Source organism: Motacilla alba, chromosome 11 (assembly GCF_015832195.1).
Source record: "Motacilla alba alba isolate MOTALB_02 chromosome 11, Motacilla_alba_V1.0_pri, whole genome shotgun sequence".
In the NCBI taxonomy this organism is placed as follows: Eukaryota; Metazoa; Chordata; class Aves; order Passeriformes; family Motacillidae; genus Motacilla; species Motacilla alba.
The window spans coordinates 8703231-8718038 of NC_052026.1; the positions used below are offsets into that span (position 1 = coordinate 8703231).

General features: G+C 41.2%; 1 protein-coding gene across 2 annotated transcripts; it reads right to left on the reverse strand.

The window, feature by feature from the left end:
• Positions 1 to 226: 226 nt before the first annotated feature.
• Positions 227 to 13159, reverse strand: BRD7 (bromodomain containing 7). Of its 2 annotated transcripts, none has more exons than XM_038147931.1 (17): positions 13027 to 13159; positions 12471 to 12679; positions 11962 to 12091; positions 11522 to 11579; positions 10249 to 10393; positions 8967 to 9077; positions 8450 to 8634; positions 7580 to 7703; positions 6890 to 6965; positions 6247 to 6354; positions 5496 to 5628; positions 4624 to 4735; positions 4143 to 4199; positions 3208 to 3319; positions 2920 to 3063; positions 1695 to 1838; positions 227 to 741 (listed from the first exon to the last, which is right to left on the reverse strand). In XM_038147931.1, exons 1-17 carry the CDS (start codon positions 13073 to 13075, stop codon positions 677 to 679), a joined length of 1962 nt encoding a protein of 653 aa, XP_038003859.1. In that variant the 5' UTR covers positions 13076 to 13159; the 3' UTR covers positions 227 to 676. The 2 variants fall into 2 exon arrangements, with proteins under 2 accessions (XP_038003859.1, XP_038003860.1); XM_038147932.1 differs by lacking the exon at positions 13027 to 13159 and adding an exon at positions 12775 to 13010.
• Positions 13160 to 14808: the final 1649 nt, after the last annotated feature.

Below are 14808 nucleotides of genomic sequence, written 5' to 3' on the forward strand. Positions count from 1 at the left end.
GGCATAATAAGAACTGTCTGCCTGAGTGTCTCAGAGATGACTGTACCACATCCACAGGGTACTTTCACTTGCTGACAGTAAGTCTTAGTCTCACTTTTGGTCATGGGTCTCAGCTTGGCCTCCAGTTTTAGGATACTGTAAGTACATAGCAAGGTTTCTCTAAGAGGAGGTTAATCCACATTCAAAGCTTCACAAAGCTGAGCTTTTGTTAATTCATCACACTGCATCAGTTTTGTATAAAAAGTTTATTTCTCTTCCTCATGTCCTTGAGAGTTGCACAGTAATTTTAAAAAGGGAGAGTTGCATGTTCAGACACTAATCATGTTTGCACTAACCAGACTCAGAGACAAGTCTATACATTGCTTCTAGAAACGTTTGGTTGAGTCCCTGCACCGTATATAGGCACATTGTCATTATGCTTTGACTTATCCAGACACTTGGTAATTTAGGAAAACTTAAATGCGGCAGAGGAGCTTAAAAATATTAGAGAATGAAAAAAGAATAATTTAGTGCATTTACATAGCAGAAGTAACTAATACAAACCCTTGAAAAGCCATCAGCTTCAAAATTTAAAGTAGTTTAACACACAATAAACACACATGGTGAATGCACCTGAAGGACGTTTACCTGGTTCTTAAACAGAATCAAACAAACAGCTGTAAACTGAATAGAATCTTCAGCTTGTAACGGCACCACACTCGTTTTCAGGGACAGTGATGGTCTTTTTAGGCTCTTCAAAGTCTGAAAGTTTACAACAGATAGCAGGTCACTGACCATAGAATGCTGAAGTGAAGACATGCATATAGAGCAGAGCGTGCCTCAGGTCATTTGCTACTGATGCAGATAGCCCTGTGTTAGCTGTTTGCTCTTCAACAGTCCCAGAAAATCCTGTGTTTCATTTGGTTCTGTTACAAAGCCTCTGTGTAATGTTATGGAAAAGAAAAGGCTCAATAATTTTGAAACTGAAATTTCTTGAGCAGTTTCCTTAAAAACAGGAATGAGTTCCTGAATTAATCCCGCTCTGTCCGTTAAAATATTATTTAATTAAAACTTTCATAAACCACAGATTGAATAAATTTGTTGGGTGAATTATGTTTTGTGAGAGGAAATTCTTCCTGCCCTACCCTAACTCTGGGTGCTCTTTTGCTGTGCATGTTATAAATGGGGGAGGACAGGGTCTGGCATTGAGACTTCACTGACCAGACTCCCAAATCCAGCAAAAACAGCCACTACTTTTGGCTGCATGGGGTGAGCTGAACTCACACTGTCAAGGTCCAAAGCATGACAGATGGCCAAATTAAGCAAAAGGAGTGCACAGCCAAAAGCCTGGAGAAGAAGGAATCACGATATTCTCGTTTTAGCAAGTGAGGAATTTTAACTCCTCTCTTGCAACCTCACGCAAAATGGAAAAACTAAAATTGCACTAATTACCAAGATTTAAAATCTGGCAGTGCTGTAAAATGGATTGTAAAGTAACCATGTAGCTGAACCAAAGTTCCATACACACAAAAGATTCGTTTTGGACTGAGACCAAAGGCAGCAACTTTCCATTTGAAACAGAATTTAAAAAGGAGAGAAGAACTGAAAATTGGAACCACACTACTGCAAAGTTTTACCATAAGCCAGACTAAGGATTTGCAGATGTGGTTTGGTTCCAGCTGAACAGATGCTACAAGATGTTTTCATATACTCACCCTCTGTCAAATCGACCCAGCTGTCCTCTGTCTCAGGTAGAGGAACTGAGATTCCCATTGCTTTCCGGATTCCGTATGTACTGACAATGTCACCTGGAGTCACTTGCTGGGCAAGTTCCTTCAGGTTATTGGTTACTCTCTCCGCTGGGAAAGAAAAGAGGATGTATTTATATCCTATATATAGTCACCAAATTGCTGAATCACCCTGCAAACAGTTCAATTATTTAGTACAAAGACAACTGTGTTAAAGAATATTTCTAGACCAGAAGAGCTGTGTTGTGCTGTGAGCAGCCATGCAAGACATCCTGGGAACCAAGAAACAAAGTGACAAGAGCAGGAGGAATGAACAGCTGCTGCCCAAGGCTTGCTGCCACCAGGAAACACCAGAAGTTAAAGAGCAAGTTAATGAAACTTGGGCCACACATGCAGCAGCTGGGAGAGGGCTGGTGGCACCCACACAGCACTGGTGTTAGTAATAGCTGGTTTTTGGGATTCAGCACAAAGCTTTGGATATAAAGAGAGACTATTCTTGCTGCTACAAATGTGGTTTTCCTTCAAGAAGGAAGCCCTAAGTAGTGAAACATAAAAAAGATAGTATTTGATCTGGTTTAGACTTGGTCTGGTACCAACTTGGTTATATTTCTTCAGTAATGGGGAATTTATCTAATCACATCAATGTGGTCTAGTTCAGACCATGAATAGTCTTGCACAGGTCAGTTTTACTTGCCAAACAGGCACTCTGCACATAGTCCTATCTTAGAGGGCTGCCATTAACAAAAGCTGTGTAGTTGATCTGTGAGAGAAGCAGGTTTGCTCAAATGACTAAAGAATGTATGACTGGTATTAATTAGTGTAACTCAACAGACTGATAACCAGATCGATCCTGGACCAAAGCTGGCCTTGCAATAATAACTTGGTAATACTTGAGCAGACCTGTTCAAAGATACTGCAGAACTCATGGAGTGATTGGTATTTGGGTATTGTCTGCCCCATGACATATAGAAGCTTCAATCAGTTCTAGGGACATTTAGGAATAAAGAGAAATACTTGTAATTACTATTCAAGATTTTCATCTAGCTCTACATCCGAGTAAGTTTAAGTCAATCCTCTAGGCCTAACAGAGCACATAAAAAAATCTCAAGGGCTGTAGTGTAGATTTTCTTGGAATTGATACCAGTTGGGACTTCATCAATTCTGCAAGAATGATCAGAAAAAGTGTATTTACCCAAGTGCATTTCTCTGTAAGATGGACCCAGAAGACAAATCATATTAGGGGGTGGTTTTGTACTCAGTCGCTCATTTTGAGCATCCTGGAGTTCTCTGAGCAGCTTTGTTGTTTCATCAAGTTTCCTCTGGAAGATTTCAGCCTCTGTTTAAAGAGAAAAAGAAAGCCCTGACTAGTAAGATCTAAGTAAAGTCTATTTACTTACTTTATGATACAAAATATTGTAAGGGACTGAGAAACTAAAGGAGTTACAGACATATCAGAACTTCGACTACCAAAAAGACTCACCTTCAGAATCAAACTCTTCTATAGGCATGCCAAAGTTTGTAACTGCTTTTAGAGCTGTAAGTCTGTCACTATTAGCAGCATCCAACCTGGCAGCAATATCAATTTCCATAATCTGAAAAAAAACCCAGCAAGTAATAATTTAGATAATACGTAGTTCAGCCTTGAAACAACAAAATTGTCTGGGGAAGATCAGAAACAAAGGTAAGGTTAGCCTGCTCTACAAAAATAAGTGAACATACAATGGGAAAGCTGAAAAGACACCCTGTATAACTTACTGTTCTACAGTTATTGTTTAGTAATTCTATTTCATATGCAAATAGAAAACAGCATCTGCCAAAACCACTGGGGATATGCACAAATGATGTGGTAACTTAAGACCAGCATTCCAATTAAAAAACAGTTCAAGAATTTCTTCAGCTCACCTAAAGGAGATTTTATCAAAGATCTGTGGCCAAAATTCAAAACGAATCTGGGCACTGGCTGCAGATGAAGAGATGCTTCAGGAGAGCACCCCTGGCCCTAGAACTGCTTTCTCTAATTGAGCAAAGTTTGGGTGGAATAATTTGAGATCTATAATGTACTGCCTACAAGGGGCACCAAGTGAGAACTTCTTCCAGACTGCTACATATTGTGTGGCATCTTACACTGACATTACAAATTCATGTTAAACGAAACCAGATTAAGACAGAAACAAAGCTATAGCTTTGAACAATCACAAACAAAAATACATAAGCATTTTCTTCCAGCTCTCTTAACTCAGTGTTTTGGAGAACCTTACTCTCCTCATGCCTACAAAGGGACACACCATTTTCACAACATCTGCAGCTTGTCAAAGCCTCAGTGTTGTAGTACAGCCCTGAAAGTTTTAGGCCGTTTTATAACTGTGAACTTGGACAGGTTGGTTGAAGAAGTTTATTAATAAAGAAAACTTTTACCTTTACATCTTTCATTGCATCACTTCTTTCCTGTGGGCCTTCAGCTTCCTCACATGGCTGAATAAAGAAAGGATTTTTAAAGAAGGCGTTAAAATTACTCTTTTAAATTCAAAGTAAAATCTTACAAGATTTTAGGAATATGATAAAATTTTCATGGAAAAAAAAGCCTGTCAATGATCACCTCATTTTTAAACAACTGCTTATTGGTCTTGAAACAGGAGTTAGTGATAATGGGAATGGGATAATGGACAAAGAATGGGTAATTATAGTTCTATGTACAATATGTTAATATTAATTCACTAATTAACAATATAATAATTCCTTTGCAGAAAATCCTGCCACTGGAGGCAAAGAGCAGTCTTTACTTTCCAATTCTATCAATTAAAAGGAAGCCCATCAATAGGATCAGCATCATCTTTCTCTTGCTTTAGAGCTTGTGGGCTAAAACCCAAGACCAGATAGTACACAAATCCACTCTTACCATTTCTAGTTCTCTGAGAGCTCTAGAATGTCCTCCTTTAGTTAGAACATCCAGCAAACTATCAGCAATTAAGAGAGGATAATCCTGGGATTTCATAAAAAAATCTTGAATACTGAAAGAATAAAGATAGTTAAGGTAACTACTTTCATATCAAACATTTAATGTAAAAAAGTTACATAAGGTCAAACCAATGCATACAGCACAGAAAACACAAAAAGTAGCACAGGATCGGATCAAAATGGATTGCTTTAGTTTAATTATGCCTGCCTTCTGCAGCTGAGGAATCCCTTCTGAATGGGACACTGGAAAACTTGGAAAAGTGTAGTGTCTCAAGCAGCTGCATCAACATGGAAGCAAACTTGCACAGGCCCTTCACGTTTACACTGTACTAAAGTATTCCTCCCTTTCCTAAAAATTTATATCACTGTGCCTGCTCCTTGTGAAATTCTCATAAAACAAAAGAGCTTTGAAATTTTTACAATCAAGAATAATAAACCACTAGAATTATTTTTACAAAGCTGTATCTCATTCAAGGCAGTAATTAATGTGAAAAAAACCCCACCAGTTTGTATAAACATTTGTACAACTCAGTATTCTTCTGGCTTTGAACATGAGTCCTTCAGTTATAAATACATCTAAGTTTAGACAGTGTACTCCTAGGAATCAGCAGCATCAAAATTCTTCCATCTTGGCTAATTTCACTTTAGAGGCAGGTTCTTCAACTGAAGCATTTGTTTCTTACACAAACAAATCCCTGTGAGCTCTAAAGACAGCGGGGCCATCACTCCCCAGCAAAGCCAGCCCATGCTGCAGAGTGGCATGTAACTGCCTGTCCATGGGAGCTGTACTGTGCATCCTGCTTGCTGGATTACCTGGAAGATCCTTGATTAGAGTCTTCCCCATATGTTGAGTAGATTAGGTCAGAATCTTCTTTGCTTATGTTGGCAAACGTCGAATCGTACGTTGGTGCATAGGAACTGAAGGGTCCGTAATTCAAGTACGTCACTAATGAATAACAATAGTATTAATTATTACCCTGCTTTGTATGCTTCAGAAATGACAAGGGGCTGTAAAACAATCCTCAAGAAAAAATTTTGAGGGAATGCATTTAAGGTGAAAACATGCCTTCACAGAACACCATCTGTTCACAATGTAACAATTTTTAGTAAGCTCTAAATCAAAGGCATTTGTATTTGCAAATATGTCATTAATACCACTGTGTACCTTAGCACAACAGAAAGAGTCTGATGCTGGAAAAAGGTTCTCAGGCTCACCCCATGTCTTTTAAAGCCACCAAAAACCTTTCCCTATCTGTTTGTTTCTCTTTTTGATGTAGATAAAAAGTTAGCATCTTGCCCCTTTAGCATGTGAAACTTAAGCTGGAATCCGTGAGGTGCTGTTTAATTGTGCAATGGATCCAAAGAATCACAGAATGGTTTGGGTTGGGAGGGATCTTAAAGATCATCTAGTTCCAACCCCTCTGCCACGGGCAAGGACACCTAATGCGCTTTATCTTTAGAAACCCATAGTTCCAAATTTATGTAGTATTATTTAGTAACAAGATCAATACAGTTTGTTTATATAAGAAGAAAGACTTGTATTAAAAAAAAAATCAGCACTTACCTGGAGTAACCTTGTTTCTTTTATCTTCTTTGAACCCCTGTAATGTATTGACTCCTGACTGAAGCCTTCCTGCTGTCATTCCCAGCTTTACAGGGCAGTAACCTGGTTCTGCAATAAGACATATTAAAATACAGAAACAGAGAAGGCATTCAAAGATGACTAAACTCATTTAATAGTCACAGTTAAAAACTCAAAATAAACAGGACATGGCTCTCAAAGTGTGTTTTCCTATCCAAATGCTTTGTGCTAATGATCTGGGACCCAGACAGTTCCCAACTCTAAAACATCTGTGACTTTCTGGGTCAGCAGACACTGCACTCTGTACATGGACCAGAAATAAGAAGATCCCAAGAAATTCTCCACCAGCAAAACTTTTCTCCAGCAGCAAAAGTATTCTTTTGCAGCTTCCACAAACAGCTGACACAAATCAGAGAAGCAACAGCACTGAGGGCTCCCACCAGCTGCTCCTAACAACAGCCACAGCTGAGGCCCATCTACGTGATCCCTCAGCTGCAGCTTGTCCAATCCAGATCTTTATCAGACTGGAAAGAGGCATTCAGTTCTTGGCCAGGATTTGCTCATCTGCCCCTGTAAGATGCCAGGTATCTGGCAGTCACTTGTTACCTGAACCATGCCAACTTACCTCCTGCAGCAAGGTCAACAGGATTAAGAAGGCCCAGAGTTGTTGTACCATCTGGTTTTCTTCTTTCAAATTCACACTGAAATAAGATTAGACTATTTTAATTTACATAGTACTTGAAATTCCTGGTCCTTAAACTAATGAAAACATTTAATGAAACTATCCTATCTGCAGGAATAAGAAAGGAAATCAGTCACTCAGAATTGAGTGCTGCTCTAAATTTTTACTTTCACTAGATAATTTTATTATTAGTATAAGCACAAAGAATTAGGATATTATGATAAATATTAATGTTTCTGCAGAGGTCAAGTGAAAAAAAAAAGTAGAAAATGAAACAGGCATAGTATTACCTGAATTTCTTCTCCTGTAATATTAATAACCTTTGATCAGGTATGTGTCTATTTCAAAACTATGAGATTTTGGCAGGTCAGATTTATTTTCTTGAGCTTTCTACTATTCATCCTTTTCTATTACTTTATTGAAAATTCTAGCTCAACTTGCTCTGCTGATGAAATTCAGCATGAATTCAAATAGCCCTTTTTTTTTAACCTTATGATGTTACATAGATGATCAATGGTGTAAAATGGTGTAAGCTGCAGTAGAAGCAGGTAAGAGGTTTCAACTGGTGTAAGAGGCCAAGGAAACCTGGTTTATGGAAATGGGAAAGGAGCTACCAAATCCCCCAGTGCTTACCTGGCTGTTGGCAAGGCGCCTGGTTAACTTGCCTCCGGACTCCTTAACAATCCGATCAATCTGTTCTTGTTCCCTTTCCAAGCTATTGCTTCGTAATTTGTCTTCAAGCAGGTCTTTATCCTTCCTGTGAATGAACCACACAACTTAGGGACCAGCTGGACACCAACTGGCTAAATAACACAGCAGGATACCGTGACAATCGTTTTGGCCAAATCTGTACCTGGTTTTGTAGACAAAACAACTAACAACAAAAAAAAGTGCAACTGAATATGACTGTATTTAATACAGCTGGGAAAGGCATGTGACAAAGCTTTACATCCGTAAATGCTATGTTAATAACTGTAAAAGTCTCTGCAAAGGTCTCCCACAAAATTAAGATACTCTTCATTTTAGCATCCAGCATTTATTTACCTAAATATTTACCATCCCCATATCTAGTATTTCTAGATATGAATAGCTATTTCATAAAGTACACTTTCTGTAGCTAGGTAGCTGCATATTTCAAATACAACTACTATGTAAACAAACAAACAAAAAGTAATCAAAACTGGCTATGTAGCTTTTTGTACCAAAATGTTTAAAAGCACATGTTTGCAAGCTTTCTGCAAAACTAGTGTCCGTGAAATGGACACTAAACCAGAAAATAATTGAAGGAATGGAGTTGATGAACAGTACATGGCTACCTACACTCAAAAATGATTGTATCATAAATGATTCTAAACTTATTTGGTTTTAGTAGATGAGGATGCTCTATGTAAATGTTGATCCCTTAAGATGAAAATGTCTAAGCAGTACCAGAGAGAAACCCTAAGTCATCGTGTTTCTGTATCATTTAAAAGGTATCCCACAATGATTCAGATAATACTTCACTTTTTGTGCTCTTTGCTAGGTGTTTTGAATGCTTTGGTGTCACCATCCATAGGTTCTCCTCTGTCTTTCCCAGGACCATTTTCCTCTTCCCCAGTCTGCTGCTGTTCTGTCTTGTCCTTCTGCTTCCTTGTCTTCTGCAGGTCAGCCATGAATTCTATACTTTGTTTCAGGCTCTGAATTCTCTCCTGAATAACATCAAAATACTTTTATTTGCTGCTTCAATTAATGTTTTTGTAACCTACCCGTAGAAACCCATTTTATTTGAGTTCTTTCTTTCTTACACTAGCAAACACAAACAGAGTCTAGAAGGTGAAATACTAAATTCAACTGTTTCTACAAGGCTGATATGGCAGCATTACTAAAACAATGTACTATTTATATTCCAATATACAAGCATTTGACAAATACCAAGCAAGGTTTTATTAATTTTCAAGAGATCCCTGTAAAAGGGAAAAACAGGGATCAAAAAAAAGGAAGCAGTATACTTTTTAATATTTTGGTTGGTGTTTTTTGTTACCTGGCTAAGTATCTTCATCCCTGAGTGCAGCAGTTTTTTTGCAGCTTTGTAATAAACGGTGTCTGGTTTGTTGTAAATCATTGCATTATTACACATCAGTTTGAAGTTATCCTGTTCAAACATGAATAATTTTAGAACAAAAGTTAATTTTACAGTGTACTCTACTGATATTCTTGTTGCAAATGGGGTGCCTTGAGCTTCAGGAAAAAAAAGCTTAGAAGAATACTTTTAATTAATGAATTTAAGAAATCTATTAAAAATGTAAACAGGGATAAATACGTAACTTTGTTTTAAGACTTGAATCTATCAACCCAACAAACAACCTTAAAGTATTCTGAAGTGTTCAGTACTGTTTGTAGTTGTAGAAGTTTTAAGGAAGCCCTCTTAACTACAACTACCCACCTCCTGGCCAATCAACAGTCACTAAAATAAAGTGAAGCAACATAACAAAGAAAAAGAAAAGCTGCAGTGCAAAGTTAAATTATTACAAAGACTATTCCAAAGTTTTAGTTACAATGTAGAAATGTATGCTTGTTTGAAATTCAAGTGAGCTAGAAATTGCACTTCTATGCTCACTGCAGCTCTCTGCAAGTGAGTATGTTTTATCACATTCTCATCTATTCATGAAGTTAAAATTAAAAACTAACCAGAAACAGCTGTTACAACAGGGAATGCTCTTCTTCTTATGTTTTGGAGATCTGAAGAAGAACGTGCAAGAAAATACAACCAATACTATTAACTAACATGTGCCTAATTGTTGATTACACACAAATTACACCTCTCAGGTCCTCATCTAGCCCAGTAAAGAACTAGAGTATTTCTGACAAAGAAAACAAAACAAAACCAGGCTCCACATCCTTTAAAAGTTCAAAGAGGCTTTCAAACCAGGCCCTTGAATCCATTAGGCACACTACAGCACCAGGACAAGTGGCTGCTGTCAACAGGACCAAGCTGACAGTGCCTTCACTTGATCTCCATGACCAGACTAGCCTGGGACAAGTAATAGATCTAAAATATGCTGAAGGACAAACACACAGATTCCATGCAATCCTGCACAAAACCTGAAACCATCTGCATCTTTTTGAGATGCACATTTACAAACCAGAAGTGTTTGCTCTTTTACAGTCAGAACTTCCTTGCTCACAAAAATTCAAGAAGAAACAGTATCCTTGAGGCGGAAGTACTGATTCATTTTGGCATCTTTCTATTCCCATAAAATACTAGCCTTCAATCAGTTGAGCACAATACATCTCCGTAGTCAAAACAAAATTCAAAGCATTACCTTTAATTCTTCTATGGACTGGTATCCATTGTTCTTGATCTTCTCTTTCATGGTACTAAAATCCATTGGGTTTTTAATGATCATGGAATAGCCAGGGGCAATAAAGTCAGTCACAGGAAATGAAAAGAAAGAACTTGGATCCTTTCTGTTAAGACATGAAAGATGGTTTTTTATGTTTCAACTTATAACAAAGAACTGAGTTTGGAATTAAATAGAAAGGAAATAACTAAGCTGAAAAGAAATCAGAACTATAAAGAGAGAAATAGCTTGTGTCAGCATAATCTTTCCCTTTCAAGGTTGAAAAGATCTCCTATGCAGACCCATGTACCAAAAATGTATTTCAGAAGTTCCTTCTATATTTTGATAACTATCTGTGTTGCCCAGAAGATGAAAACCGAATTCTTTTTAAGGTTTTACATTTTAACAACGGCATTTTATACCATTTTAGAAATAATTAAAAAATAAATATACAGAACATAAGAATATTCTTGTCCTTCCTCACTTACTCAGAAATTATCAGAAGGGAAGAGACAGGATTCAAAATCAAAGGTGCTGCTTTTTGTATGCACAGAAAGGGAGCCAAAACTAACACAGGCACCTTTCGATATTTTAAGTTTCTTGAAACTGACACCACACCTAGGTCTTGAAAATTTACAGGTAAGAGAAAACTTGCAAACAAAGTTTCAAGCTCAGTCTGGTGAGACAGCTGAAGGGAAAGATCTTTCAACCACTCTTGTACAAGATGCAGATACTCTTAAAGTCAAGAAATATTATCTTAAATAAGAAACTACTTGAAAGAACTGTAGACTTGATTGTTTTAACCAAAAGACATGTGGTTAGTAAAATAGTAAGAGAACATGGTTGAAGTTTTCAAGCGCATACTTCCTTTTCATAGTAAATAATGCTAAAATAGTAGGACTCAAGGTAAAAGAAACTTTGGCAAGTTAATTATAATCTCTTGTGCTTTCCTTTCAAAAGCTTCCTCTAAAGAAAGCCTCACACTATTTTAACAAGTTTTCAAAACCAGAAAACTTTTCTGGTTTTGAAAGCTTTTTAAAACTACTATGAACTTGAAACTGGAGGTGTTCACAAGAAGCCTAAGCTGAAGAGAAGTTCTAAGTACACTTTCCTAAACTAGCACTTAAATTCCTAAAACAGCTCTCTCAGCAATATATTTACCAACAATATTTTCACTCAGCTTTGTGTGTGCCCCTTCCCTTACTGGATGCTATTTTCACTTCACAGCTCTGCAAGCCTGTAGCACAGACATTACCTCTGCAGCTGTCTCATGAGTTGATTCAGAGCTTCCTGAAGTGGTGTCTGCTCCACCTCTAGACCAAAAACAAGGGGGAGAGAAACAGTGTGAGGCAGAACTGACTGCACTTCCAAGATATTAGAAATCAGCCAAACAAAACTGATGCACCTCAAGAATTCAGTATAAAGGAAAGAACACCACGGCAAACCCCACAATACCTACAGGTTACTTTTCTTATTGCCCTTATCTGACATTCTGCTCACTCCAACAGAAGTACCAGATACCACTCTGCAAAGGAAGTGTACAGCAAACTAATTCCAAACTTTTGCACGAGATGGAGAAAAACACTGAGATGGCACAAAATGCCAAGTCACTTGCTACAGAAATAAAGAACAATAAAACATGAGCCAATTACAGAAAACATGAATTAGCAAAAGCAATGTCTTTTTTCCCCCTACCCTCCTGCTTGGATAAAGTGCTCGTCAGTGGTTTCTCTGGTGACAATTCCATTCTGACGGGGGTCTGACACTTCATGTCCTGTTCTCCCTCACTGTCTCCATGGTCTCGATCTCGTTTCCTTTTATCCTCCTGGAAAGATTGTTATGGAAATGTAAGAGACCTGCAAACCCTGCATTATTAATGTACATAATGCTCTCTGTATTTTTCAAAACATTTAGTTTGTGAGTGCTTAAAAATTCTGTATTCTTTATGTACTGTCTCCATCTGCTGGACACTGAAATAGTTCAACCATACAATGCAATATATCACTGAATTAGTTTTTTAGAAAATGTGACAGCTATCTGGTGTGTATCCTTAAAAAATGAGACAGGAACGCCTCACGCACTGAGGCTGAATGTATTCCAGTTTAAGGATACAAGTTACAGTCATATCTGCTGACTTTTTGCTGTGAAACCTAGAGAAAGTCAAAACATTTTTTTTTCTAAAATGCAGTAGCATGAACACATACCTTAACTTTTCTCCTTCTTTTCTCCTTTTCTTCACCAGGAACTTGTTTTTCTCCTTTCTTTCTCTTTTTCCTTTTTCTGTCCTTGTGTTTTTCATGTTCAGATTTGTCTTCGTAGAGGCTGGAATCAAGTCCTGCATTTCCAGTGGAAAGCTCAGCAACTTCATTTCCTCCAACTTTCAGCACCAGCTTCAGTGGCTTTTCTACGTATTCTTAAACCAGCAGAGAAACAGGCTGTGTGAGTACTAAATAAAACACACTCCCGTCCTCAAGAACCCCGCGCGATTGCTCCTCTTCCTCACCGCACCATTTCCTCATTTCCAGTCCCTGCAGCAGCTTCTCCCCCGCGCAGAGCCGAGCCCGCCGCCCATCTCCCGACCCTGGGCCCGCCGGCGGAGCGAGGGCCCCGCTCCCCGCAGCCTCAGCCCGGAGCGTCCGAACCGCCCCGGCGCTGGGCCCGGCGGGGCGGGGCGGGCGCCGATGGGGGCTCCGGGGCCCGCGTCCGCTTCGGGCCGCGCTGCCCGGCGGTCTCTGCCCGCCCACCCCCGTAGGGACCCACCCTCGTAGGGATGTTTGTCCGACTTGTGCTTCTTGTGCTTCTTCCCCATGGCCCCGGCCCGGCCCGCCCGGGAGAGGCCGCGCTGTTGAGGCGGAGCCCGGCCCGGCCCCGCGCGGCCCGCAGCGGGCGATGGCGCCGCAGCGCCCCCTGGCGCGCTGGAGGTCTGGCGCAGCGTGGGCGGTGAGCGGCGGCGGGGCCGGGCAGCGGCGGCATCGGGATCCCCTGTCCCCGAGCCGCGGTCCCCGAGCCGCGATCCCCGAGCCGCGATCCGCCCCGCGCCTGTACCGGGCGAGCTCGGGGCATTTCCCCTGGTGAGCAGCCCCCTCCGCTCCCCGGGCAGCGTCGCCTCTCCAGAACCCTCTCGGCATCCTACCGAATCAGAGAATGCTCAAGGCTGGAAGAGACCTTTAAAAGCATCAAGTCCCGCTGTCAAGCCAGCGCTACCCCTAAACCACATCACCTTGATGCACGCACCTCTTAAACACCTCTAGGGATGGTGACTCCACCACCTACCTGGGCAGCCTGTTCCATGCCAGATCACCCGAATAGTGATGTTTTTTTTTTTCTAATAACTTATCTGATCTCGCCTGTCCTGCGCTTGCCCGCAGCCTCCCGCGCCCTCTCCCCTCACGCAGCCGCCAGCAGCTCCTCGCTGCACCCCCGGCGGTGCTCCTTGCTCCCGGCCTGAGGCGCGCCGTGCCCGCATCCCTGCCCGCCTTATCCCACCCTTGGGAAGCCGGGCCAGTGCAGCGCTTCAGAGACTTGGGCAGGATTCACGGAGTGACAGAATGACTGAGGCTGGAAAGGACCTCTGCGGCCATCGAGTCACTCCTGTGACCGATCCCCACCGTGCCAACCAGACCCTGGCACTGAGGCCCGCGTCCGGTCTGTCCCTAAACACCCCCAGGGACGGTGACTCCACCGCCCGAGAACTCAGCCTGAGTGCTGCTGTGTTGGCAGAACCCACAGAATGTCCCCTGCCGTGACTCTGTGCCAGGGGCCGAAGGTGACAGCAGCGGGCGGGGTGCTGTGGCAGTCTGTCCTTCTGACAGCAGAGTTTACTCTGCACCGGGCTGGGTGCCAAGGGGCCTGCGAGGTTCGCCGGCTTCTCGGCTGCGATGTGGCATCGACCTGGCCGCTGCTGCCGGCCGGGCACGTCCGGCGGGAGCTCCGGCTCACCACAGACCCTCAGTCCGGACAAAGGCTTGCTGTTCCTGGAGTCCGAGAATCTGTGCCTAAATTTGTACCAGTGAGAAGAGCAGAGGATGCGTGTACCCGAGGAAGGCTTGGCAGAGGTATGTCGAGTCTGTACCCATCCCAGGGACGCGTCTCTCCTGTGCCCTGGCAAACGGCAGTGATGGTTGTGCCTGTCCTGCACAGCCCGGGACAGGCTCCGCCTTGCTGACTGAGTGCCCGAACCTGCCCACTAGTTTTGAAAGCAGATACTCTACAATTAGGTTAAAACTCTAAGGAAAGTATGTATATTGTCCGTTACAGGTCAAAACCAAGAAATTCTGATCTCCTGGAAATGCTGAAAGTCGCCCATTTGCCTTGTGTGAGAGTGCTCTCAAAGCAAGCAACTGATTTTCAAAATTAAAAGCAATGCTGATTGTATAGTCTTTCAAAGTTAATAGTGTATTTGTTGTTGTTGCTTAAGCTGCAGTCGTTACTGTTTCAACAGCACTGTGTAGGCATTGTTTTCTGCCAAGACCTCTTCAGTAGTGCATCTTGAAATTTCACTTCTCTGAAGCCTGGAGTGCAAAAATAAACTATTTCTATTTC

Excerpts from the sequence above, each read along its gene's own strand:
- BRD7 (XM_038147931.1), bottom strand. The coding sequence starts at position 13,075 with ATGGGGAAGAAGCACAAGAAGCACAAGTCGGACAAACATCCCTACGAG. Across the intron at positions 3,320-4,142 it reads ATGCAATGAAAGATGTAAAG|ATTATGGAAATTGATATTGC; the intron begins GTAAAAGTTTTC and ends GTTTTTTTTCAG. Across the intron at positions 742-1,694 it reads CTGGGTCGATTTGACAGAGG|ACTTTGAAGAGCCTAAAAAG; the intron begins GTGAGTATATGA and ends GTAAACTTTCAG.